The 27,356-nt window shown below is 41.2% G+C and overlaps 1 protein-coding gene across 1 annotated transcript; it reads left to right on the top strand.

Moving 5' to 3' along the window:
• Nucleotides 1-254: 254 nt before the first annotated feature.
• On the top strand, nucleotides 255-26,824 carry USF3 (upstream transcription factor family member 3). Its single transcript, XM_035540639.1, has 6 exons — nucleotides 255-374; nucleotides 12,707-12,771; nucleotides 14,744-14,772; nucleotides 17,681-17,763; nucleotides 19,249-19,345; nucleotides 20,332-26,824. The coding sequence occupies exons 1-6, from the start codon at nucleotides 327-329 to the stop codon at nucleotides 26,793-26,795; spliced, it is 6,786 nt and encodes a 2,261-aa protein (XP_035396532.1). The 5' UTR covers nucleotides 255-326; the 3' UTR covers nucleotides 26,796-26,824.
• The last annotated feature ends 532 nt before the right edge of the window (nucleotides 26,825-27,356 follow it).

Below are 27,356 nucleotides of genomic sequence, written 5' to 3'. Positions count from 1 at the left end.
TTCCGCCCTCCCCCGCTCTCTCATTGGCCGGCCGGGGTGCCGATCTGCGGCAGTTCCTGTTTCGGCCACCTTAACTTGTTGACGGCTCGCGCCGCCAGCTTCGACCCCTCCGCCCGCCGATTGGCCCCGCGCCGCCTCCGCCTCTCCCACTTCCAGCGAGCGACGCCTTCCCCCGCCCACCGCTCTTTGATTGGCCGCGGCGGCTCGACCCGCGCCGCCGGATTGGCTGCGGCGGGCCGCGCGTGCGGGCAGCAGGCTCGGGTGCGCGGCAGGGGAACGGAGCGGAGGGGAGGCAGCGGCGGCAGCGCGGGGTGCCCGCACGGAGGATGGTGCCCGCCGTGGGGGCGCCGCCGCCCAGCCCGCCCAGCCCGCCGGTGAGGGGAAGGGGAAGGGAGGGGAGGGGAGGGGAAGGGAAGGGAAGGGAAGGGAAGAGGGTCGCCGTTATGCCCTCCCGGACCGTTGCCCTGAGGGAGGCGACGGTTGGAGGGCGCGCGCCGGGCTTCGGCCTGTTGCCATGGTGACGGCGGGTCTCTCTCTCCCCCCCCCCCCACAGGGCCCCTTTGTCCGTGAGGGGGGAACACGACCGGGGCCCGGTTGTGTCCGGGGCTTATTCACGGCACGGCCCTTGGAGACTGGCTCTCCCCCTCGGGTGTACCTTCGGCTGGGGCTCCTGAGGGAAGGAGGCTTGTGGGCACACCCCGAGCCATGTCAGAATTAAAAATTCTGGCTGATTTCAGTCGGATTTGGCAGTAGCAGAGGCCTTACGGAGACCGGGGTAAGGCAGAAGGATACGTTGGGTCATTGGCCGTAAGTACCTAGAAAACTGCATGTCTTTATTTTTACTTTTCGCGTAATAGCTTAGCTTTCTATTACATCGCATGCAGATGCGATTATTAAAAACATTAAGCAAAGATAACATAACGATTGCACATTAAGCAGTCAGGAGTGGGTGATGTAAAAGCTTGGTTTGGAAACATGACTTTAGTTTCTTTTTCTCCTCCATATCCAGTGCATTGGAGCAATGTTGCTTACGTTGATTACGTTATACGGCACTTTAACAAACCGGAGGGTGTTACTTGTCACACGTGTGCAATAATCAAACAAGCAAGAAGGAATAAATATGGAGAAATGGTCCTTAGTATTATTATAAAGATTTAGAAGTTTAATTCTGACTTTCAATTACTGGTATAATAATGATCGTGCTAAAATAATGATAAGTACTTTTTGGAGTGAAGTAGGTTTGACAACTGGAAATACGTTCATCACTTAACTGGAACTAAACTTAGAAACTGTTTGTGTTCCAAGCGTGACTTTAAGGCGGGTATGTTCAAAATAACATATCAAGTGTGTGAAGCACCATGAGAATAGATACAACCCATGTAGTACTTGGATATTACTTACTGCCTTTCAGAATAAGGTTATCAACACCTGGAAGGATTTTAAGAGTGGAGAGAAAACTGGTGCTGGAGCCTGGAGGAGTCTGACAGCTGCAAGGAGAGAATTAGGTTGTGGGTGTGTGCTGGGGGCTTTACTCCTTTGGTTCCTGGCTTTCAAAGCAGTAAGTGTTCCCAAGAGCTGAGCGGGGATGGACTGAAGTGTCTGTCCGGTGTGTGGCGTTGTGGTGTGTGTCTGGCACGTGCCTGCTGTGTGCATCACGGGCTCGACTGTTGTAGCCAAGCGTTAGCCTTAGGCTGCGATTCTGAAGACAACACGTGAAGAAGGCGGCAAAAATTAAGCGGCAGTGTTCTGCTGACACCACGGACCGAGCTGCTCCGGCCTTTCCCCTTTCTCTTCTTGGGTCAATGTAGAGGGTGCTTCCAGCTTCTTTAAGGGGAGGAATTAAAGAGCTACTTCTGTGTGTTGTTTGTTTGTTATGATTTCAACATACTAAGAAAACAAACAACACCTCAGGCTTCCAGGTATTGAAGTCTGACAAATTAGTCAGCAGGGTGACTTGGAGTTGAGCTCTATTCGCAAGCACGTTTACTTCGCAAAGCGGGTTGGCGCGAAGTGTGTGATGTTATACATAGTCATCTTCAGTTTTGGCGTGAGTTAATGTAATGTATGGATTGAATTTGGATTCTAAACAGGGTAGAAGTTAAATACTCATGGAGGACATGGGTGGGGTCATGCTGAATTTGGCAAGGACAAGTCAATTGTTTAATTTTTGTATGAGTGCTTGTGTTATTACAATAACCGTTTAGATCCAGGATGGTCTTAAAATTAACTTTGTAAATGACACATGCCTGGGGGGAAGTATAAGTAGTGTTTGATGTGAAGAGATCCTCCATGAATCACGGCTGTTTACATCTTAACTTTTAAATATATATATTATTACACGTGTGTGTGTGTATATATATACTTATTGTGAAACCTATGCCACTTTGAAGGGTAGTGAATGAGTGTCACAGCACAACGTTTCAGCTGACTCTGTTTTCTGTTAAGTAACATAATACTGAACATTGTCCATGAATACCAAAATGCCGTTGGAGATGCGTGCCTAGCTGTGTGTACAAACCAGATGTTTTTAGGAAAGTGGGTATATAAACTCTGTGTGTATGTGCAGCATCTGACAACATTAATATCACTAAGAGTTTAAGAACAGGTTGAGTTACAGTTTTTGGGCCTCTGAAGACACGTTATGCTTGTCTTCAGCTTTAAGGACTACTCGCTCCTAGTATTTGGAGTCCCTTTATAACTTATTTCCTGTGCTAGCATTCTTTATCTCTGTTATATTTGTGACTCCAAGTCAAGTCCCTCAGGAACATATTTTCCTATTCTGAAGGGTATTGATCATAATGTGGTTCTGAAAAGTCGAGTGAAAACATCTTGGATTGAACCACTGAGCGGTAGGGCTTCCCTTTTTTCACAATGCAGTAAAGCTTGTAAAGATCATAGCTCCCTGATGAAGCAACCCTGTGCAGTGCCACGCTTATATAATGGTAATGTAACTCCACGGTTAAAATACAATTCCAGCTTTTACATGTGCACTTCATGTATCCAAAGTGTGCTTTGTTGTGACTTGACAAGTGTAGCGCTGTTGTCATGCTCTGAGTAAGCACAAAAGTGATTCTGCTGCATGCACAGGATTGACAAATCTTGTGCAAACAAAGTTTGTTTCCTGTATGGAGAGCTGTGGCATCACTCTTCTAAGATGAATGAGTTACTTCGCAGCCATGACGTGCGATAGCAATCTTTTACATCAGCCAAGCCGTGTGCCATTGTGCTTCAGATGAGAAGAAAGTAGCGGGCTGTTAAAGATGTTCTGTGCTCCATGTTAACAAGTGCCTTTCTCGCCCAGTTACCTGTGCTGGTACTTCTGTCAGGTTAATTGGTTAAGAGGAGTACCATAAAATGAGATCGATTCCATCTAAAAGCACACCGATTGTGCTGGTACTCTTGAACCAAAATGAGTTTTTTGGGGCCCCTCTCTAGTGAGGCTGGAGAGATTAGAGCTTGGATCTAGTAACTTATAAGTCTAGGTGCATGTTTCTCAGATCTTAGGATCTGAAAGTGTTTGGGATGCCTGCCTGCGTCTATAGTCTGTAACGAGTGGTTGGCTTATGGGACATTAAATTCATGCCGACCTTCACCCTTTGGTGCAGTTGGACCCTGCCCTGCTTTCCTACACCAGTGAAGTTAGCTAGAAATTGAACGCTAGTCTTAGGTTGTCTTCAAACTGCCTTTTCCTCAGTACTACAACTCTTCTTCCTCATTTACTACAATAATAAAATGTATCTTCCCGTGTCTTCCTCTCCATGGCTCAAGTTCAAAAATTCTCCTGCTGGAGGGGGCTTAGCTTGTGCCTGTGATTGGAACGGGAAACTTCCAATAGTTCTTTCCTTCGTTTAAGTGGAAGTAGGAGAGAGCTGAAGGCTTTGAGGTTTGTCTGTTCGGTTTTTAAGTCTGAGACCAAGGGTGATGGTCAGTTCCAACACCTGACGATTTGGATTGTTAAGGATTGCTTTTGTCTGAAGCAGTAGTGTATATTTTATGCTTGCTGTGTTTGGCAAGGTATAAAGAGTCCCGCCTGTAAATTGTTTCAAGAGGCTTTCCACTCCCTCTTACTCATTTTGTGGCTTTATTTTTTCTGTTTGTTTTTTGTTTCTGTTTGTTTGTTTGTTTTTCTGTTTTATTTTGGCAGGGCAGGGATGGGAGAACCTTGTTTCTTAGCTTGGAAAAACTAATGCATTTGGGCTATCCCTTGCTCAGGAACACAATGGGGATCTCTCCCTTCTAGTCGCACTTTAAGATATTCTTGCCAAGGTAGTCTCAGGTGGCAACTGGGAGATAATTTCAGACAATTATAGAAAAAAAAGAAGATGGAAGTCAAGCATTTTCATTTTAGAGAAGGATTTTCTAATGAAGTAAAACTTTAAGGATCATGATATTAGTCTGTCTGTTGTTCCTGTCCCTTGCCATTACCCATTTCTTTCAAACTTCCACAAAGTAATAACTTGGAAGTCTGCTTTTAGCTTCTTCTCCATTACTGGTGGTGAATTTCTGTAATAGTCCTGTGTGATTTTTCTGGTGTTCACAGAACTACTTACCTCTGGATAGCTCATGTACATTTATTCTCCCAAGCTAATAAATAACTAGTTCCTAAAGTCGACAAATTAATGAATCCAGGTTTCCTATGGATTTGCATCTAGTTGTTCTGTTTTTCTGGTGTCTAACATATACTGATCTTGATTTTAAATTTCTTTTTAAATGTGGCTGTTAAGACAGTGTGTCTGTCCTAGTCACCTGGTCTCAGGTATCTTTAATTCCGACCTCTCCGTTACATCTAACTGAGATAGTTTGCAACTTTATCCCTGCCAGTAGTACACAAAACTATCTGTCAAACATCCAGACCACAAGGTGAGTTCCTTATTCTTGGAACTGAAGAAATTGCCTGTTGGACCCCTTTTATCTAGAAAAAAACTTTGAAGAGCAAAGGGGAGAAGTGGCTCTCTTCCGGCTGCTAAAACCTTTTGTTAGGAGCCTGGAATGAAAAGGATATTGCAAGGTTGTGGGGTTTTTGCTCGTTTTTGTCGGGTTTGTGGTGGTGGTGGTTGATTTTAAAGCTTGTTACAGCTGATGGTAGTGAAAGTACCATTTCTGGAATCCTGTGCTGACCTTTTCTGAAGGACATGGCAGTACGCTCTGAACAGGTGCTTTGGAAGCACTTTCACACAGTTGCTGTTTTGCAGGGTTCTGAAAGTTGAAGTTTCATTAACTATTTCTTTTAAAATCAAGGTACTCAGAAATTACATGTCTTAAAGGTGGTGTTGGGGGGTAAGTTAGATTAGCTTGTGTGATAAAGCTACGTACTGTTTCATGGTACCTTCTACCTCATCCATTTTTGTGTTTAGCCCCGTTAAGATTCATAGGGAAAGCTTTCATGCTGGGAGGCCAATGTTTGTAACCAAATCTCAGGATGGATCTCTTCTGCATGTTTTAAAGGAGCTTTGTAGTGAAGACCTACACAGTACTGCTTCCCGTAGCATGAACACGTGATGAGTTCTTGGTTTGTGTCATGTTTCTTAACCCCTAACCTTTAAAACATTCAAAAACTTTATTGTGTAATCCTTTGTACTTAATTACTTATCTAAAAAGATGAATAAAAAAAAGTTTGCATAAACGCTGTGGATGCCCTGCACATTTCAGTTCTAGGATATTTTGCACTGCTTATTGGTTAGGGACTTTGAGAGAGCAGTAAGTAGTTTTAGCGAGTGCCTGTGCATCTGGCATGGCTACAAGAGGACGGTCTTACAGCTAACCTGATACCTTCTCAAGACCTCATAAACAGGCTTTGTGAGGATCATTTGTAGTGGCACAACAGGTCAGGTTTAAACCAAAAAATTAAGTGAAGAGTAGTATCCTGGGTGCGGTAGTGAAAATAAATGTTTCTGTTTTGATTTTAAATCGATTATCGAGCCCTGTAACAAAGTACTGGTCTTTGAATAGAGATTTCATTTGGTGGCGAGGACATATCAGAAAGCAGAATCAGATTAGCCGTTGGCTGTATCTGTAGCTTCTCATTTGTTCAGTTAGTCTTTAATGTTTTGGATACAGCTTTCCAGTGGGGGGCTTCCTCAATTACAAATAATCATCTAGCTTCCGCTAATCAGAGACCAGGAAGACTTGCATGTTACAGCTTTTTCAGGAAAAATAAATGACTTGTTCTTTAGGTAACATCCTGCTAGAAAGGTTTGGCTCCCTGGTAGATGCTATTGCACCAGAGTGGAAGTGCACTCACAGACACGGTACAGGCTGCTTTTGTCCTCTGCTACAGGTAACCTAGCCCACACAGGGAATGATGGCCTGTCACAGAAGGAAGTTGTCTGCACGCCACTGCATCCACTTAGCCTTCCCCCTCAAAAAAAGGTCTTTGATGCCTTTTTCAAGCATGATGTAATTATCTATGTCTTCACTTTGAAATTAATCTGATGTCTTGAAGTGCCCAGTGGATCACTGGACATTGAAAACCAGGGAAATGAGCAGTGTCTTGCAGCTTAAAGAAATGCCTCATTTTTTTCTCACTTCTTTCATGAAATTGGTATGGGGTGACTTTTGAATCTTAATGAAATATCCAATGAGCATGGTATCATGAGGATTTGCATGTGTGTTTTTTTTTTTTTTCCGATTTCCCAATAAGAGTTCTGGTCCCTTTATTTTGATCTAAAATAGCTGGAGACCCTCTTTAGGGTGACAGCTCTGGTCTTAGTGATTTTAACTTGTGTGCTACTTGTGCGCTTATCACTCTTTGCTCCCCGAGTGCCTGCTTCCATATAACAGTTCATCCTGGTCACAGGAGACAGTTTGTGTAGGCATTTTCCTTTGCTTGCATTTCATGCCACCTCAGTCTGTCTGTAGTACCACGATCATCCACACAATGAGTGAAGGTGGCAGCAGTTCGCTTCTGGATGCTAAGGTCCAGAGGTGCCTCTCCAAACAGCTTTCAGAACAGCAGAGCAGGTAATAGATTTGATTCAGTGAAGCGGTAACTCCTCTCTGTCTCCCACAAGGTTTAAGTGAATGAGGTTGTAATCTAGGAGAGCTGGAGGGGCAGCAATGGCAGAGCAAGAAGAATAAACAGGACAGGTGGATCTTCAGAAGTTTCTTAAGCAGATCTGGTCAGGATTTTGCAGATGAATGGCGCTACAGCAATGCTCTCTTGAAACGACGTGTTAGGAAATGGTCACAAGCAATTATGGCTTTAATATTATGGAATTTGTAAATATAAACCAAAATGACTGTAGGTGTGAGAGAACGTTGCTTGAATGATAAGCCAGCTTCTTCCTGCAATGCAGTTATAGTGGAAGAGAAAAAAGACTCTTTCTAGTTCTCTTACTTGACCTTATATAACATCCTTACCGAAACTTAATTGCTTTAAGTTAGTAGGAGGGAAAATACCAATGTCTTTGAGGTTAGATAGTACAAACAAAAGAGGTAAAGAAAAAATTCTCTAAAAGCAGTGAATTTTTTTTCCCCCATCTGTTGTTTCCAGACAAGTTAAGAGAATGAAGTGGATTGTATAACAAGCTGTAGTTTGTTGGCATTGGTTTGCTGATAGTAACTTTTGCAGAAGCTCTTGGAGCAGCCCACTTGCCCAAGGAAATTATCAGCTGTTTTGGATTGGGAACGTGTGTTCTGTGAGAAGCTGAGATAACTCTCGCCTGCCCTTTAATCCCCCATACACCCTCCTAGACCTACCTGACCCACCCTGGCCAGCCAGCACGTAGGTGCTGTAGAGTAAGCTGGTCGCAGAGTTGGGCAGGATCCATCTGGTCACCGTCAGTGTCAGCACCGACCTCACCTGTTCTTCTCTGCGCAGTCTCAAGTTTTTTGGTAAACAACTGGCAATTTAATGTCTTGGATTTCTTTTAGGTCAGTCAGTGGGCCTGGCTGCCATGAGCATGCAGGTGAATAGACACAGTGCAGTAACAACAAAACCTTGGGTTCTTCAGAAACCAAACTAAAAGATACCAAGGGTATTTTTCCTCTTGAATAGGACTGTTTTTCCTGCTGGTTTCCTGGACAGTGGTCTTAAAAGGCTACTTTTAGTCGCAAAAGTAGTTGGTAGGTAGGTAACAATCACAAAGATAAAGTTTCAAGTTAAATTTTCTGCAACTGAGAATGTAAAATGAGCATAGAAGCGTCTCGAGGGGAGAATAAAGAAAAGGCAGTAAGTCGTGGCTTTTTATCTCAAGGGCACCTTGCTTGTGATTAAAAGCTTGAATTAAGTCCCTGCTTGAAGCTAGCCTTGTCGTAAAACATGCATGGAAGACTGGAAAAATAGTCACTTGAATGAAGAGGACACTGTCTTGCTGGAAAAAATTAGCATTTGTGTAGTAGATACCTATGCCTTGGAACTGATCTTGGCCATAAATCATGACCTGAAGTATGAAACTCCTAAGAGCTGCAAGACTGTAGCACCGATTAAAGTGCATTAAACTTAAATCTCCAGAAGACGAAGTATCTTTTCATTTCTGGGGATGGCATTGCATTTAAACTAAAACCAGTATTTCAAGTTGACGTTGTAAGAGCTATAAACTACATAAAGCTTGGGAGTAAACAGCCATAAATGGCCAATTGCATCTCCTTGATCTGTCTAAAGAATTTATAATTTGGTACATTATTTCTGCAAAAGATATTCAGCTGAGTCAAGTGAGCATGTTGCATGAGTGAACTTAAAATATATTTGCTCCTGAGCTTATAAAGCAAATACTCGTCTTCTGCTGTGGTGAATCAGAAAATGAATCTCTCCTGGAAGTATTACTTGACATGGAATAAGTAAAGAGAAACCATTGTTCAAGCTCTGGTGTGGTGGCAGCTGCTAGGAAGAAAAGGAGGTAGGATAAACATTATACAGCAGCCCACAAAAGTCTCTGCCTCGGCAGCTATATTTTAATTTTTAATTTTCAGAGTCTGTGTTTTCAACAACTCTTTAGAATACCACCTACCTACTGTTGCCAGCTCTGTTTTGGGGTTTATCAAATAAAATGCAAAGGGTTTTGTCGTTATAGGATAAGAATAAGAAAAAAATCTTCAGTTTCCCATCTTTCTTTTCATACAGTCTTGAAATAGATGCCCCAGGGTTGTATATAAGTGCTGTTTAATACATCTAACCACTTCTTTTCAAGGAGCAAATTGGAACATGAAATAAACTAATAGGTTAATTAGGTAGTGCGTACAGCTTTGTTTGTTCTTATCACTCCTATAAAACTGCTTTGAAACTTTGGGGGAAACATTGTTTGAATTGTGTGAATCTCAATAAGCTTCTGGCTTGAAGTAATCCCACAGTAAAATGAAGTTAGAATAACACTCAAAGCACTCCTGTGCCCTGTTCCTTCTATAGGAAATGAACTATGCCTCCCAGCAGAATTGAACCATACGAAATGCAATCTTACTAGTTATTTATATTTGATATTTTGTGAGGCTAATACACTCAATGTGGTGGCATCTGGCTGGAAATATGCAGGGAATGGCACTGCTTAGAAGAAGGTTGTTGACCCTCATTAAAAATAAATAAAAAATTAAAAAAAAATGGACAGAGGAGGATGAAACAGGGAGATAGGACGTCTTTTGACACTTTGTTATAAGAACTCTCAATTTTCTCAGGATCTAAAAATGTTTACAAGCTTTATTAATAAATTTCAACACAAACTTCCCATAAGACCTTGCCTTTCTTCCCAAATATGTAATGTATTGCCGAATCATTTAAGGCATCTGCTAAGGAGGAAGGAATAAGGCCAGTGGAAAAATACATAGATCTTGCCTTTAGTAAATGGGGAACCTGGTATTAGGAGTAAGAATTGAGCTGAGGGAATGCAGACAGAAGCAGCTTTAGTGTAGGAGCATGGAGAGAAGATGGGAATGTGGATATGATCTGGACTGTGTGTAGGGAGAAGCAGGTGGAGTCAGAGCAGATGTGTCTGGTTTGGGAGAGGGTTGGTTGTTTTTATACCCATTAGCTCTGACACATCTGTGCTTTATCTCGCATAGTAACTGGCCATCTAAATTCATATTAATGCTTTCTACATTAAATACACAGTACTTCAGAAGTATTCCTTTGGTTCTGAAATTGTATACATTTCCAAAAAAACAAACCAAAAAAAAACCAGAGCTATTTGGTAAATACTTAGTCTTTTAAAAATGGTAAATTCACCAAAATGGAGACATAGTTCATCTTTCTGTTCTCACTTCTAGTGTACTTGACATGGTCTAGTAATGTCCAATAACAGATGCCAACTCTACCCTTACGGATAGCTGCAGAAAAGTCAAGAAACAAGGTGTATGACTATCACAGGATGCAATCAACATCTTCCATCTTTTAAACATAAAGTTTGTTTGTGAGTTTTTCAGTACCAAAACTATGTCCACACACTCTGTTGCCCACATATTTACCCAACTACATATGCTAAATTGAATGTTCCCTGTGCCCTCTTGCACAGCAAGTTCACCTGGTACACAAGGTGCTGTCTTAAAGATGGATAGACAAGAGTGTAGCATTGCCAGCCAATGAGTCTGCTTCTCATGCCTTTTCTGATGGCCTCAATGACAATAGATATTGCTGTGCTGCTTTTATACAACTGAAACATCAAACACTGAAATGAGGTGTGCAGACCTCAATCCTGCAATGTGTATGTGAGCATCTCTCTGGTGGCCAGCAGTGTAAAAGATGCCTGGGGTCTGACCAGATTTACTTTTATAATCGGGATTGGACATCTGCTAAACTCTCCCAGTTAATCCCTTCATCATTCAGTGTGGCCCCACCTGCCTGGTGCGATGAATGCAGCTAGGATATGTGTAAGGACTGCTGACCACCACCTCAGGGGAGAGGTTATAAATGTCTTGAGTGTGGAGCTGGGTTTTCTGGCCTTCAGAGTTTTGAATTTTCAGTAACTTGAAGGACTTTCCCACAATAAGAGACTACATTAACTCAGTATTTCTCACACCTCAGGCAGAGCATGGCTGGTGAGAATGGAGAAAGCGAAGCCTGTCAAGAAATAGAAGTAGGTAGTGCTGTGCTCCCTTTGGGTGAGTTATGCCTCAGATAGGCTGTACATAATGCCCAGCGGAGTGGTGTAGTGCTGTAACTCATCTTGCACAGCGTTGTGTCTGACTTTGTGTTGGTGTGCATGCTCTTGTGTCAGGTGGACTTAGGTTCTTGAAAACTTCACGCACTTTGTGTTTCCCGAGCTGGATCTATCTGCAGAATACTGCCTGTTTGTTTTATTTCATTGTTTGCCAACTTTTCCTCTGTCTTCCTAAGAATAGATACAGTGCTTTAATAAGAGACAGTGTGGTAAATGGCATCAGCTGCAATGTTAATCAATTAAGGCTTACTGAATGAGAGTGTTACATTCAAGCAAACTTTTAAGGGTGTCAAGACTGGAGAGCAAACCCAAGTTCTGCTCTGGCCCAATAGGGAATATTTCTGTTAACTTTACACACATGTGCATGCATACTCCCTTCCGAATTGTGTGCTTCAGTGTTCTGGGAGCTCTATAGGTGGCTGGCTTCCTAGTTCATAGGGATTTTTTTTCCTCATCTTTTAAATGCCAGTGTCAGTAATGGTAGTCTCAGTTTACTGAAGAACAGCTTAGTGTTGAAAGTTGTATTAAAACCTACCCGCACTTCCTTACAGTAAAAACAAGCCAGCAGACAAACAAAATACCCTAAAGATACAAAGCTTAGTAAAAGAAGGTGATAGGCTTTCCAGGAGGAGCCAAGGAGAGGTGAAGCGACCAGGAGTGTGAGGGCCCATGGGAAATGTTGCAAGAACAGGTTGGTTGGTGAGAGAATGAGCAGGAGCATGAAACTAAATACAGACCTCTGTCTTGTCAAAAATAAATAAATAAATAAAAAATCCCCTGGTGTAATCTACAGTATACTTCATGTTACTTGGTCTACAAAGCTCCTTGCTCTAGTAGAAATGCGTTCGATCGTCACTCATTTAACCTTATATTCTGTTCTCTTTTTGTCATGTTTTTGTTGTCTTAATACAGACTACTTATGTGTTCAGGCTGAGGACAGGTGCAACATACTAGGTCATCACATATAACTTTATTTCATAACTTTATTTTTAACTGAATTTTATGTATCTGAAAACATGAATGTAGGGTGTCGGTTTGGTCTGTTCTAAACTGTACATTAACTCAGTAACAAGCAAGTTTTGTAACTTTCTGCATTATGAGGTCATTTCATTAGAGTGCTATTAAACAGTCACATAATTAATGTCCTCATTGTAGTTTGTATTTTGCTTAGCATTCAAACTTTATTTAGAACTGAGAATTGAAAGCATATTCAGCTAGGAAGTGCTGATGAAAAAGACGAGTTCAGCTGTACCTCCTCCCGTTCAAAGAAGCAAACAAAAAATCCAACAATCATATATTCTAATTTTCCTTTTTGCTTTCTTTAAGTAGTTGGGATTATAGTTTTTTTTTTGTTTTTGTTTTTTTTTTTTTTAGTTTAAATTAACTGAGGAAACAGAAACCAGTTCTTCATAGAGAGCAGTGGTTCTTATAGCACTCTTATAGGTAATGTACTTCATTTTCAGTGCTCACATGACTAGCCCCTCTAAAGCAAGGTGATAGACTTCTGCGTACTGTGTAGTGTGGCCCTATTCTTGTGGTCAAAGGCAAAATGGTGTAACAAATGTGTCCTAAGAATTCTGTAGAGTGCAGTTATTGTTAATTCCTTCCACAATTTTCTTCAGGCTCTCTTCTCTGAAACCATGCCAGAGATGACAGAGAATGAGACACCTACTAAGAAGCAACATCGGTGAGTTTCTGTGGAAAAATGATTTTTGTAGTTCTGTAGCCTGTGGTCATATTGCAGTGACAAAATTTCTAGCTAAAAGGTTCTAAGGGGTAATAAGGGTACTAATGAGAAGCTCTGAGGGTTGACCAGGATTGATCCAAAAGTCTTGGAACTATGGCTACAAACCTGCCTCTCTCTCTTCCCTTGTCTACGGTGAGTTATTTGTCAGGTGTGTCTACCTTGGCCACCAAGGCAAAGGAGTTTCTTTATCACACAAACCAGCCAGATGCATGTAAGACTGCATCACCACCTAGGTTAGACTGCAGCCTGTATTATTGCAGAGACTCCTTGCAGATGTTGGGGGAACACTATGCTCATTTTGATGGAGGAGTTTTTATCTCTATCTCAAATCGCAGTGAAATCTAAGTCTTCTCAAATCTCTGGTGGAAGTCAAAACACACCCGCAGGTTGAATAGCAAGTCTATAACCAAAATTTGTAACAGAGGGACTCAAAATTCATTACAACCTTTCCAAGTCTTCATTCCTGTGTAGTAGGTTATTGATCTAACACTTTATGTGGCAGGGTAGTCCTTCATTCCCTAGTTACAGCATCCATTTTATGCTAGCTGGCCTTGTAGGATATGATTTATGATAAGAATGACAGATGATTGTTTTGTATATAAGTGGGAAAATTGTATTTTATTGTAAATTAAGAAACCAATGATCTCCTGCTTGCATTTTAGTTCTGGTGGTGCATATTTTCAATGAACAGAAGATTCATCTCTTCTTGAATAGCTGTAGAACAGATGTGCAGGCTTCAGTGGCATTTATTTGACTTTAAGATGTTCATCTTTAGGCATGATTTCTTAGCAAATGTCTCCAGATATGGCCATCTGCAGTAACAGCACTATCTTGTAAAGGTTGTCTGAGTTACACACTGCTTTTGGTGAGTTACCATAAATAAATGCCAACTCAAAGCACAAAAGGGTACGTGGCTGATAATAATCACACGTGTCATCCACATACATCTTGCCTTCTCACTTCAGATTCCTTGTTATGTCTGGACTATGCTTTAACAGTGAGTGGAGAGCAGAAAATGCTATTCTGCTTTTTGCAACTAGACTAAGAGGGCGCTGCTGGACAGAAATACTTTTGAATTTTTTTTTAATGAAACATTTCTTTTTCCATAAGACATGTGCTTTGCTTTAGTAGATTTCCTGAAAGTATTTGCCTTAGTGCATGAATAAGCAGCATTTGATTTATATATGGAGAGTACATATTTAGGATTTACTGATTTCCGGCAAAGCAATTTGAGGCTTTGCACAGTGATCATGCTGGTAGCTGTTGGTCCAGAAATCCCAGATGAACATATGAAAATAAAGACAACCATCACACCCCAAAAGCATAGACAGAATTTTGAGGCAGTAAAGAGGAAAAGTTGCAGAAGAATGGTAATTCAGGCTTCTCACACAAAGGAAACCTTTGATACTAGAAGGTATGACGTTTGAAGGTAACAGATCTGAAAGAATCAATTTGTGTGGTAATATTTTCTCCTGTTGCATTGATTCTGTGAATGTAAAAGCAATATTTCAAACAAACAATTAGCATTCCTGTTGCTCAAAAGTAGTGTTTTTTTAATAATTGGCTTTATTGAACATTGGATAGTGTAATAGTTCTTGCTGAACAAAAACATAAAAATCCTGCTCTGTCCTGTAAATATGTAACAATAACCAAATTGAGTATTACACTATGCTTTGTTTTGCTGAAATTGATTTAAGTCTGAACACTAATGATATTTTTGTTAGAAACTGTTTAGTACCAATGTCTAATACCAATCCTTTTGAGTGTAATTTCTGCCGTGTTCTTGTTCAGAGCAGAATACAGTATTTAGTATTTTTAACTGTAATTAAAATAAAAAAATAAGAGAAATTTGTTTGTATGCAGATTTTTTTCCTTCTGTTTCATATCACTGTTTTCCCTTTATGCTTAACAGAAAGAAAAACCGGGAGACACATAATGCAGGTAGGAACACAATTTTTGGTTTTTGATCTAGAAATAAGCACATATTCTTTGAACTATTAAAACTTATTTTGCATGGAGAAGGTTGCTTCATAGGAGTTTATTACATTTAAAAAAAAAAAAAAAGCCACCCTAGCAAAAGCATCTTTCTGTGGTCCTGCTTAGAATACCTATGCACAAGGGCCTCTTGATTGGTCTCTAGGTTGCTGTTTTCCACACAACATGTCCAAGTGTGAAAGTGTGACCATGTAGCCAATCTTACCATTGCTATTAAACTAAAAAGTGAACAATCTCTGTTCAGTTATAAAGGAAAATAAATGCACAGGCATTCACTCACAAATAATTATCACCTCTTTTAAAACAGAGGTAAACACTTAAGCAAATCAGAGAGAGGTATCTCATCCAAGTGCTTTAGAGGTTACATGGATTAGAAATACTCCTACAGCCTGTCCCTTGGGCACCCACCAGTAATTCTGTGTGAATACCATCTGTGTGTTGTAGGACTTACATCCCTCACACAGCATGCAGTCTTTTGTCTCTGTCAGATTTTAGCTTCAGTGTTATTTGATAGGTATCAGCAGAAAGGCTTTGGAAGAGTCTGACAGGTTTATCTATATAGATAAGAAATGCTAGACTGTGAATCTGGTTCTCCATCAAACAATTCAAATGTGCGGTCTTTACAAACTCAAATGGAAAAAACACTGAGCAGTTTCCATGTGAAAGCTGTGGAACATAAAGCTTGTAGAGCTGTACCCAGGGTGCGGCCAATTTCTTAAGGATTAAGAAGTATTAGGAAATAATCTTATCAAGCCTACTTTTAAGATTGCCAAACTCATTCTAATTCTCAGTTCCTGTTTTGCTTGCTGATAGCTTTCCAAAGTCTTCATCTTCTGGGCTGAATTCTGCAAGATGTGGGGACCAGCTCCCTCCAACCCTGTAGCTTGCTTAGTCATTAATATCTGGACAATCTGAGTAGAGTGGATAATACTATCAAAACAAAGGAATAGCACTTCACAACCACTGTGATATCTGTATGTATAAGTAACAGTAAGAGATACAAAAATTAATTCCCAAGGATCGTGGGTTTTAATGTTTATATAGCTGCTCTTGTATGACTGACCACTAAGAATACTGGTGAAACTGGCATCCATTAATGAGCTTTTAAATTCGTATGTGGTTTAATTGGATAATATTATGTAAAAGTTACAGGCTTAACTCTTCAGAGCTGTTAAATTGCTTTAGAAGATAGGCTATAGGATTTCTTTAAATGCTGAATGCAAATGTCTGCCTTGTCTTTAAATAATAGTATGAAATGCAGCTTTAGTTCAGAGTAACTGATTTGATCGGTTTTTATTTCTTTGAGGAGTCTGTCATTCATTTGTTCTAAAGGAGGGTGGCCTTTTGCTGTAGACATATTAGAATGTCTAACATGGGAGGAAATGTCTAACACTGGGAAGAAGTGGAATGATTTTCAAACATTGCCCCTGCCTTAAGCTTGGCAAGTGACAGCCCTCAGAGCAGAGAGGACACCTTGTGGATATACTTTAAATGAGGTGTATATAACAGATTCCCGCATGCTTCAGTTCCTATCTAAATGGAGACTTGGGGCAATGCTTTTTTTTTTTTTCTCCTTCAGACTTTGTCTTTGTTTTACATCATAAATTTCTTGCAGAAGATGCTTTATCTTGCTGTATTAGAATAGCATTTAGTGTATCTGGGCCTGTCTCTGTGAACACCTTTCAGTCTGTCCTGAAATAATAATAATGAAAAAAAAAACACTTCAGTAATTTGAAAAATGTAAATTGAAGTGACAGACTGCTGAAATAAAACTGCTTAAATCAATATATCCTTTGTAAAGGAGTACAAAGTAAAGCATTGTTTCACTTGTAGAAAATGTACATTAACCTTTGGGTTACTATGGGTTTCTATATGCCATCAAAACAGCCCTGCTGTACAAAACATAAGGCACAGTGAATGACACATTGATTCAAATCTTGACAGAGCTATGACAGAACTTTATTCAGGCTCTTGTGTAAAAAGAGCTTGCAGAGAAAACATAAAAATCTCAAAAAGAAAAAACAACAACAAAAACTTACATAAGACTGAACTATATTGGAAAGAAGCTTACTATGGAGGAAAACAGAGATTAATATCTCTGAAAAAAATGCCCAGAGGTACTAGATATGTAGCGTGTACCCTTTTTGCAAGTGTTTAGGCCTCATGAAGAGATAAATCACGTTACTAGAGGACTGTAATTTAAACATTTTTTGACCTTCTCTAAATAGGTAATTCACCAGAAATATTGTTCATTAAATATTTAGTCCCAATTATAATTAGAACTTGCACAACAGTTATAGCTTTGAACATAAAAATGAGTAACTGATAGTTCCTAGAGCTAGAGCTAGATTCTGTGTTGGCTGCTCCGTCAATATGAATTTAACATTCAAATCTGATAAAAAAGAAATTATTTCTCTTTTGGTGCTAAACTTCACATTAGGATTTAAGAGACCCAGATTTCGTTCCTAAACTGATTCTTTAAATAATCTTGTTTCATTTGTTTTCTGTATGTATAAAGTTACTCTGTCTGCCTTGTGAAAAGGGTTTCATAGAAAACAGCTAAAAAGCATTATCAAAACCTGAATTATGAGTTGCAATAGCTCTGCTTTTTCCACAAAGGGGTCCTGAACATCCTCACCTTTTAAAGATACTGATTCTTACGTTACAGCTTTTAGTGTCATTGAGTGCTAATTCAATAACTGAGCTTTACTTTAGAGGATTTTTTTTACACTATCATATTATTAAGGGTCCCAATAGCTCAGGAAGTAATGTATTTACGAGCCCTTATGGGTATTAGTTGTCCTGCTGTTGACTTGTCCAACTAGATGACAAAGTGTGTATTATCTTTACTTAGTGGAGAGGCATCGAAAGAAGAAGATTAATGCTGGGATAAACAGAATTGGAGAACTCATTCCCTGCTCTCCAGCACTCAAGCAGGTAAGTGTTCATTCAGAGGTACATAGAAGTTTCCTGTAAAATGCTTGTGTGTTTCCTTGTCCATAGAAGTATAAATACTTATTTTGCTATTTGTCTTACAAAGAACACAAAACTGTCTGAATTAACATGCTTGAAATCTTACTAGGTCTTAGCAGTATTTAAAAAAGATATATGTAATAGAATTCCTTTTTAGAAGTACAGGGCCACATTAATGCAATTGTACAGATTTTGAGCTTCATATCTGAAGGTGTTGCACATAACTGTTGAAGGAATGAGTTGGACATGTGACTGACCAACTTTCTCTTTGATTCACATTTGCGGTATTTTTGAGAAGGCATAGGACAGACTCATTTGCCCATAGCCATCTAGTCATCTTGCCGATGTCTGCCTTTCTGTCTGATCCACGGCTTCCCAAAGTTCTCATTAAGGGCGCCTGAACATTACTAACAACAGAAGATAAAAAAAAAAACTGTCCCAGCTGCTGCCTTTCCTGTGTTGACCAAATACCTGTTCACTCTCTCCTCTGATGAAAGGGTGGCAGGATGGACAGAAGTAGGTTGGATCTGGCCAGTGGGTTGCTGGTTGGATTGTGCATCTCCTGTTTGTCAAGTTGTTTTTTTACTGTTTAATGCAGTCTTTACAATGCTCAACTAGTGAAAGCTATGGGTTAAGCAAAATCATTTTTCAGGTCATTCTCCAATCGCTCCTCTGCCCTTTGCTGGTGATTGCTTAATGTCCTAAGATGTAAATTGAATTGCATGTACGTTTATTTCTGTAGTCTTCGATATAATGAGATGAAAGCAATTCTGAAAGTCGAATGCTAATAGTGAGGTAAGACAGTGTCCCTGTGAGAGATGGAAAGACAAAATGACAAAGGCTGACGCACAGAAGCATCTTTTTCCAGACAGAACAATCTACAGCAGAGACTATTACTACAGAACAGCAGAACAAGAAGGAAAATGAGAAATGAATGAGAAGTTTAGCAGGCAGAATAAACATTATCTTACAAAAAGAAGATGGTGGAAGGGTTATGGTATGTTTATTCATCCCATATTATCCAGTATATTAGTTTCAAAATTATGCAAACGCTTCCCTAGATAATTGTTCCGTGATTGCTTCTTTCCTAATAAAATATATACGAAGCAGTGTCCTGGAAATTTCGAGTGGTGTATATGTTTATTAGTGAACAAGAATGATGCTTGATGCTTGGATTCTGTGGCTTAGTATTTAGGTTTTGGCATCAGAAAAGTTTCAGCTCCATCATGAAACATTCAGTTCTTTAAAAACTCACAGCATTTTAAGGTCAGTATCACCCATGAAATTTCTGGTTCATCTTTTAAAAAACAAAGAACAAAAAAACTACATTCAGAGAATCATTCAGGTTTTTTAAAAATGAAGACTGTTGGAACAAATGCAAGATCTATTATTGGTAGATCCAATAATGATGAGGTTTCTCCTAATTTTTTCTTTGTTTTTCCTTTAAAGAGCAAGAACATGATCCTGGACCAAGCCTTTAAGTATATAACAGAAATGAAAAGACAGAATGATGAACTTCTGTTAAATGGAGGGAACAACGAACAGGGTAAATAGATTTCACTGGAGGCTTTAGAATTTCTGTCACTTCTTTCCAAAACAAGACGTGAAGAAAAGCCCAAGTGCATATTCTTGTACATAGCTATGAGATATAAAGAAATCATATTGTGATGTAAAGAGCTCACAGATAATGCAGGATCATCTAGCAGATTCCATCCCGATGTATTCTACTGTAACGCGCAGAACAATTTCTGACAGATTTTTTTTGTTGGAAAAATGGGGTTTCCTTCATGCATATTCTTTTTTTCTCCTTTCAAATACTTTGAAGGTAGTAACAATCTACTTTATAAAAATATAATACATCATATAAATTCTTATTTAACAGATGCATAAAAATACAGTGACGGAGATATGACAGAAATAATCTCAGAGCTAATGTTGTGGTTTGTAGTTTTTATTTCTCCACATAGAATAGAATTCTATTAAATAGTTCATCTTGTTGATGTAATTGCATTTGACAAGCCTAGTTGATTTTCCTAGATAGGTGAGCTGTCTCCAAGTGTTGTTTTTTGTGGCTTTACATAAGTGCATTGTATTTAGTTTTGCATATCATTTTCATATATAATGAAACTTAGTGTCCTGGAAAGTCATGAGATTACCGATTCAATAAAACTAATTTTAGTGCCTGCAAAGGATCAGGAAAAAAAAACAAGATAGATCACCATGTTTGTTTTTCATTTGGTAATTAAATGATTAGTGTTTGTGTTTTTTTGTTTTGTTTTTTAACTAATTAACATATTTAACTATTGGTAGTGGAGTAGTCTGTGGGTTTCATTAGTTTCCTGCTCAGTAGAAGGGTTTATCAGGATACTCTTAATTTACATTATTTTAACCATTTGAAGTTATTATTATAATCCATACATTGTTAGTAATGTATTTCAATATTGCATAGAACTTACTCTCCAAATCACGTGGTAGTATTACCTGGTATTTGCACAGGTGCTGAAGTAATGGATTGCTCTCACTGTTTTGTAGCTGAAGAGATAAAAAAACTCCGGAAACAATTGGATGAACTTCAGAAGGAAAACGGGAGATATATCGAACTACTGAAAGCAAATGATATTTGCCTGTATGATGATCCTACAATCCACTGGAAGGGGAATCTCAAAAATGCAAAGGTTTCGGTTGTTATTCCTGGTGATCAGGTTCAAAAGAACATCATCGTCTATTCAAATGGGAGTCAACCCAATGGAAATAACCAGGGAGCATCTGTCCAGGGAATAACGTTTAACGTTAGTCATAATTTACAAAAACAAACAGCCAATGTTGTGCCAGTTCAGAGAACTTGCAACTTAGTTACTCCTGTGACGATTTCTGGTATTTACCCTGCAGAAAACAAGCCACGGTCTCAGAATACGGTTTCTCCACTGGCACCCACTCAGCCAGTCCCAGCAGGGAATGTTCTTGAGCTTTCCACCCTAGAGAATGAGCAAGGTGTGCTTGCTACTGCCAGCTCACAGAGCACTTCTCAATCTGGAACAGAACAGGAACTACAGCGTTCTCTAAGTAATACATCACAGAATGATCAAAATCTCTCCAAAAGTAAAAATGATGAGGGGTGCCCGAAATTAATGAAGAAAACAGTCCTGCAGGGAATCAGCCTTCCTTCCAGTGCCTCCACGGAAGCCTCTCAAGTTCAACAGGTGAATGCAACCTGTTCAAAAACACCCAATTCTAGGAATGAATTTCAAGAAGGCTGTGTAATTTCAAACAGTGACACAGTTTGCGTGCCATCTGTGAGACTGTCTAGTACAGATAGCTTTTCCTCTGTAAATGTCCTCAAAAGTACAGACTTGGTAAGTAGTGCTGGAATGCCTGTGACTTCTGCAGCAGAAGGAATTAAGGCTGTAACGGCAATAAGCACTCTGCCTGCCAGTCCCCTAGAGAACTGCTGGTCTTTTTCAGGCTCTACAGGTGTTGGCGCTTCAGACTTGAAAAACATGAGTAGCCTTACACGGATGCCTTCAGCTGGAAACACACAGACCACGTGGACAACTTTGCAGCTAGCAGGAAATACTGTTCAGCCACTAAGCCAAACACCATCCAGTATGATGACTGCGCTACTAAATGAGCCAGTTAATGGCGCTGGTACTGTATCTCCTGCTCACAGCAGGCCTTTGACTACAAGCATTAGTCTAAATACTTCTCTGCCTGGAGATGTGCAGGCAGCTGAACAAATTGTAGTTACCTTGCCCTCATGTCCGTCCTTACCTATGCAGCCATTAATCAGCCAGCCACAGGTTAAAACTCAGGCTGCAGGAAATATCCTTTCATTAAATTCAGCTATGCAGGTAATTCAAATGGCTCAGCCAGTTGTGTCGGCTGTAACAGGAGCACCAGCCAACCAGAATGTCATAATTCTCCAGCCTCCAAACACCACTCCATGCCCTCCAGTCGTGAGAGCAGAAGTTCCTAGCCAAAATGTCAGTCAACAAATTGTAATTATACAAGCTGCTAGTCAGAATCCTCTTCCTCTCCTCTCTGCCCAGCCTTCTGCTTCTGTAAGAGTTCCCATGAATGGGCCTACTGCAATCGCAAACTCTAGCAACTCTGTACAAAATTCCCCTCTTCCACAGACTTTTGGAGGGAAACACCTTGTTCATATATTACCAAGACCATCCTCTTTGCCGTCTTCTAGCTCTACACAAACATTTTCAGTTACAATGTCAAATCAACAGCATCCTCAAACTATCTCATTAAATGGGCAGCTTTTTGCATTGCAGCCTGTGATGTCTTCATCCGGAGCTGCAAATCAAGCCCCTATGCAAATTATTCAACCCACCACCAGCGAAGATCCAAATACCAACGTTGCCCTCAATACATTTGGTGCTTTAGCTAACCTCAATCAAAGCATATCACAAATGGCTGGACAAAGCTGCTTACACTTGTCTCTCAGCCACCCTGCCAATCCCACAACTGTCCATAGCCAGATCGCCACAGTTAACTGTGTGTCATTACCAACTTCGGTGGCATCTGCAATATCTGCAGAGGGTTCAGTATTAACTAGTGCATCTAATTCAATAAATACTTCCCCCAAAAAAGCTGCTGCTGGTTTGCCATCTAATACAAAATCAAAAAGGACAAACAAAAAGCCAAGTACTAAAAAACACCTAGCAGTCAACAGTAAAGTTTCCTGTCCAGCAATTCCTTGCAAAGATGCGGGGAAGGTAGATTGTGCTCCTGTGGAAACTGTGGCAAAGCATGCAAACGGTGAGGGGCTGCCTGAAAACATTCCGGCAGCATCGCAAGCTTTGGCTACGTCACAGGCGAGTGGTGTGGCAGCACCAAGTGGCACGAGCATTTCTGACTGTCATTCCAAAGAGTCTGAGTGCTCTGAGCAGGCAGCAGGATCCCGCCCTGTGCCAGAGCTGCCCTCGGCAGAGCTGCCGGCTTCCTCGCCCCTGCAGCCCACAGTGTCCGAACCATTGGTGCTGGACCCGCCAGCTGCCAAAGATGCTGCTCCTCACCCGCAGGCGCGTCGGTCTCAGAGCAATCCACCTACTGCCTCTGCCTTGTCAGAGTCTTCTGCACCCTGTGAACCCCCTGGCACCTTAACGACTTCTCGTACTGAAGCACATATGACAAATTCTCAGGTTGCTGGGATGACAGCAGCACAGAGCAGCACAGCAGATCATACTTCCAAAGCAGGAGCAATTTCGGAGTCCTGCAATGTTGCACAGGATTCTTCAATTATCATGCAAGATGCGGACTTGTTAGAGGGGCAGGGTCTAACCAAAATGCTGTCTGATCTCACAAAAGAAAGAACAGCTGAGGAAAAAAACTCTTCTTTTACGGTTCAGGGGGAGCATTCTAATTTTCCCATGGAAAACTCTAAATCAGCAGAATCAAACGTTGATTTGCCTGAGAAGCAGGAACTTTTGTTAATGAACTCAGAGGGAGATTCTCTCTCCCAGCATCACACCTGCATTTCTGATCAGGAAGTAGTTAGTGCTTCCCTAATTGCCAGCAGGCAGGCAGACTCCCCAATGTCAACCAGTTCTGGTAGCAGTCGAGGTTTCTCAGTGGCGTCGATGTTGCCAGATACCACCAGAGAAGATGTTACAAGCAGCACATCAACCAGTACATGTAACAGCTGCACATTTTCAGAACAACCTGACATTGTAGCTCTTGCAGCAAGAGCTATTTTTGATCAAGAAAACCTCGAGAAAGGTGGAGGAGGAATACAAGTTAATATGAGGGATGCCATCTCTAAGTCAACTGAGGTTGCATCTTTGGAGAGAGAACAACCGACTTTTAAACCTTTACCAGCGAAAGAAAGCAATGCAGGGCCATTAGAAGCAGCATCAAACAAATTCAGTGCTCAGGATACAGTGCAAACAAATGTTGATAGACAAGTTGAAAAACCAAGCTGTTCTGTAGGAGGTGTGGAAACCTCAGACACTTCTTTGCAGATTTCAGCCTCCCAGTCACCAAGCATAACCAGTTTAAGTGTGAATAATCTAATACACCAGAGTCGCATTGTCCATCCCCTTGTGAGTTGCTCAAGTTTATCCCAGCCTTCAGAGCCACCAAGTGTTCCTGCAACGGTGAGTCTCTCCCTTCCATCTAGTTCATATGTCAACCAGTCTCCGGGACCAGCTATGATGAATGAATATGCTCAGGAGCAACTGAATGCTATTAGGGCAAACACCATGCAGGCTCCCCAGCTGCAGGAATCACACTTAAAGCAGCAAGGCCATGAAGGTCGCAAAGACTCTGCCAAGCGGGCTGTTCAAGATGACCTTCTGCTCTCTACAGCAAAGAGGCAAAAGCAGTGCCAGACAGCACCTATAAGGCTCGAAGGCATGGCACTGATGAACCGAACACCAGAGAGCATTGCTGATCAAACGCAGATGCTAGTCAGTCAGATTCCTCCTAATTCATCAAATTCAGTGCCATCAGTGAGCAATCAAGGGCACACGGATGGCCTTAATAGGTTATTCCCATCAAACAGCAACTTTGTAACACCAGCTTTGAGACAAACTGAAGTTCAGTGCAGCTCTCAAACATCAATTTCAGAACAGCAAGGTCAAGCAGGGCAGCACTTGCAGCCGATTCAGCACGGTCCTTCTCAAGGCATATCTCATCTTCACAGTAATCATCCATACTTAAAACAACAGCAGGCTGGACAGTTAAGAGAAAGGCACCACTTGTATCAGCTGCAGCACCATGTCACTCATGGGGAAAACTCAGTCCACTCTCAACCCCACGGTGTCCACCAGCAGCGAGCAATACAGCAGGAGGTGCAAATGCAAAAGAAACGAAATCTTATCCAGGGAAGCCAAGCCACACAACTTTCTCTACAGCAGAAACACCATGGAAGTGATCAGACACGACAAAAAGGTGGTCAGCCTCATCCTCACCACCAGCAAATGCAGCAGCAGATGCAGCAGCACTTTGGAGCTTCCCAGCCTGAAAAGAACTGTGAAAATCCCGCAACAAGCAGAAACCACCATAACCACCCTCAGAGCCATATAAACCAGGAAATTATGCATCAACAGCAACCAGATGTTAGCAGCAGACAGCAAGGTTCAGCTTCTGAACATGTGTCAGGGCATAATCAGATGCAGAGGCTTATGACCTCGAGGGGCTTAGAGCAGCAAATGGTGTCCCAGGCAAGTATTGTAACCAGACCATCAGATATGACTTGCACTCCTCATAGGCAGGAGAGAAACAGAGTCTCCAGCTACTCTGCTGAAGCACTCATCGGGAAGACACCCTCTAATTCAGAACAGAGAATAGGAATATCTCTTCAAGGCCCTAGAGTTTCTGACCAGCTTGAAATGAGAAGCTATCTAGATGTTTCTAGAAATAAAGGGTTGGTCATTCATAATATGCAGGGCCGTATATCTGTTGACCATACGGTTGGCTCAGATGTGCAACGGCTTTCTGATTGTCAGACATTTAAGCCAGCAGGACCCAATCAACAACCAACAGGCAATTTTGATGTACAAGCCTCAAGGAACAGTGAAATTGGTAATTCTGTGTCATCCCTCAGGGGCATGCAGTCGCAAGCTTTCCGAATTGGTCAAAATACTGCGCCGTCCATAGAAAGACAGAAGAGATTGCCTTACCAGCCAGTACAGGGTATTCCAACAGGAAATACCCTTCCATCAAGGGAAAATGAAAATACATGCCACCAAAGTTTTATGCAGAGTTTACTTGCCCCTCACCTTGGAGAGCAAGTTAGTGGAAGCCAAAGAACACTTCCAGAGCATCAAAGGAATACGCAGTGTGGTGCGTCCTCCACGATCGAGTACAACTGCCCCCCAGCGCGAGAGAGCGTCCACATCCGAAGAGATGGTGATGGTCAGAATAGGGAAAGCTGTGACATGTCTATTGGTTCAATTAACACAAGGAACAGTTCTTTAAATATTCCTTTCTCAAGTTCTTCTTCCTCGGGAGATATTCAGGGTCGAAATACAAGCCCAAACATTTCTGTACAGAAGTCCAATCCCATGAGGATGACCGAGAGTCATGGAACAAAGAGTCACATGAATACGCCTGTTTCTAGCAACATGCATGGAGTCGTGAGGCCCACTCACCCTCACCCTGCCGTTTCTCATGGAAATGGTGAACAAGGGCAACCATCCGTTCGCCAGCCAAATTCTTCAGTTACTCAACGATCGAGGCATCCTCTGCAAGATAATGGAGGCTCTAAAATACGTCAGCCTGAAAGGAACCGATCTGGAAATCAAAGACATGGAAATGTCTTTGACCCTAGTCTTCCCCATCTTCCCCTGTCTACCAGTGGCAGTATGATCCTCGGGCGCCAGCAGTCTGCGATAGAAAAAAGAGGAAGCATTGTCCGCTTTATGTCTGATGGCCCTCAGGTGTCTAATGATAACGCAGCCCCTGACCAACACACGCTCTCTCAGAACTTTGGCTTCCCTTTTATTCCAGAGGGTGGCATGAATCCACCAATAAATGCCAATGCATCTTTCATCCCACCAGTTACTCAGCCTAGTGCCACTCGAACACCAGCCCTAATCCCAGTCGATCCTCAAAATACGCTGCCATCCTTCTACCCGCCATACTCTCCCGCCCATCCCACTCTTTCCAATGACATTTCTATCCCTTACTTTCCCAATCAAATGTTTCCTAATCCAAGCACAGAAAAGCCAAGTAGCGGAGGTTTGAACAATCGATTTGGATCCATTTTGTCCCCTCCCCGGCCTGTTGGTTTTGCTCAGCCGAGTTTTCCTTTGCTTCCGGATATGCCGCCAATGCACATGACCAATACGTCACACTTATCCAATTTTAACTTGACGTCTTTGTTTCCAGAAATAGCCACAGCTCTTCCTCCAGATGGTTCAGCAATGTCGCCTTTGCTTTCCATTGCAAACACATCTGCTTCAGATTCTTCCAAGCAGTCCTCAAACCGACCTGCCCACAATATAAGCCATATTCTAGGTCACGATTGCAGTTCAGCTGTATGAAGACTGATAGACTGACTTCTAGTCTGATGTGTTGTTTATATATTTAAGAAAAAGAAAACAGATCTTACTGGCATCCCTGAAGAGCCCATTCATAGCATCACTGTTTATTTGCCTAAACGTATGTATATGGGTACATTTTGTATTTATATACACACTGTATTTCCATCCACCTTACTAACTTTTAAGCACCAGTGCCTATAGTAATGCTTACTTACAAGTAAACGGTAAGAATGCAACATTTAGAGCTGTGCAAATATTGATTGTTGATTTTACAACAATCAAGTCTGATGTCTGATTGTCCCAGGATAATCGCCACCCTCAGTAGTACTTGGATGTAAAGAAAGAATTGAGAACATCCGAACGAGAGATAGGAAAAAAAATGCTACAGATTTCAATTACGATGTGTTTACCTAAAACTAAAGACGAACTTGAAGTGGCTTGGGTTTCTCTTCTTCCTTTGTAAAATATTTTCAGGAGCCTCATAACTAGTCAAGTCTGTGTTAATCCAGCATTATTTGATAAAGCCATTTGTTGTGCAGCTTCTGTCTCTTTGAAGCTTGT

This window comes from Cygnus atratus, chromosome 1 (assembly GCF_013377495.2).
Source record: "Cygnus atratus isolate AKBS03 ecotype Queensland, Australia chromosome 1, CAtr_DNAZoo_HiC_assembly, whole genome shotgun sequence".
Taxonomy (NCBI): Eukaryota; Metazoa; Chordata; class Aves; order Anseriformes; family Anatidae; genus Cygnus; species Cygnus atratus.
This window is presented reverse-complemented; position numbering and strand designations above follow the sequence as displayed.

Excerpts from the sequence above, each read along its gene's own strand:
- USF3 (XM_035540639.1), top strand. The coding sequence starts at position 327 with ATGGTGCCCGCCGTGGGGGCGCCGCCGCCCAGCCCGCCCAGCCCGCCG. Across the intron at positions 17,764-19,248 it reads GCTCTCCAGCACTCAAGCAG|AGCAAGAACATGATCCTGGA; the intron begins GTAAGTGTTCAT and ends TTTCCTTTAAAG. Across the intron at positions 19,346-20,331 it reads TGGAGGGAACAACGAACAGG|CTGAAGAGATAAAAAAACTC; the intron begins GTAAATAGATTT and ends ACTGTTTTGTAG.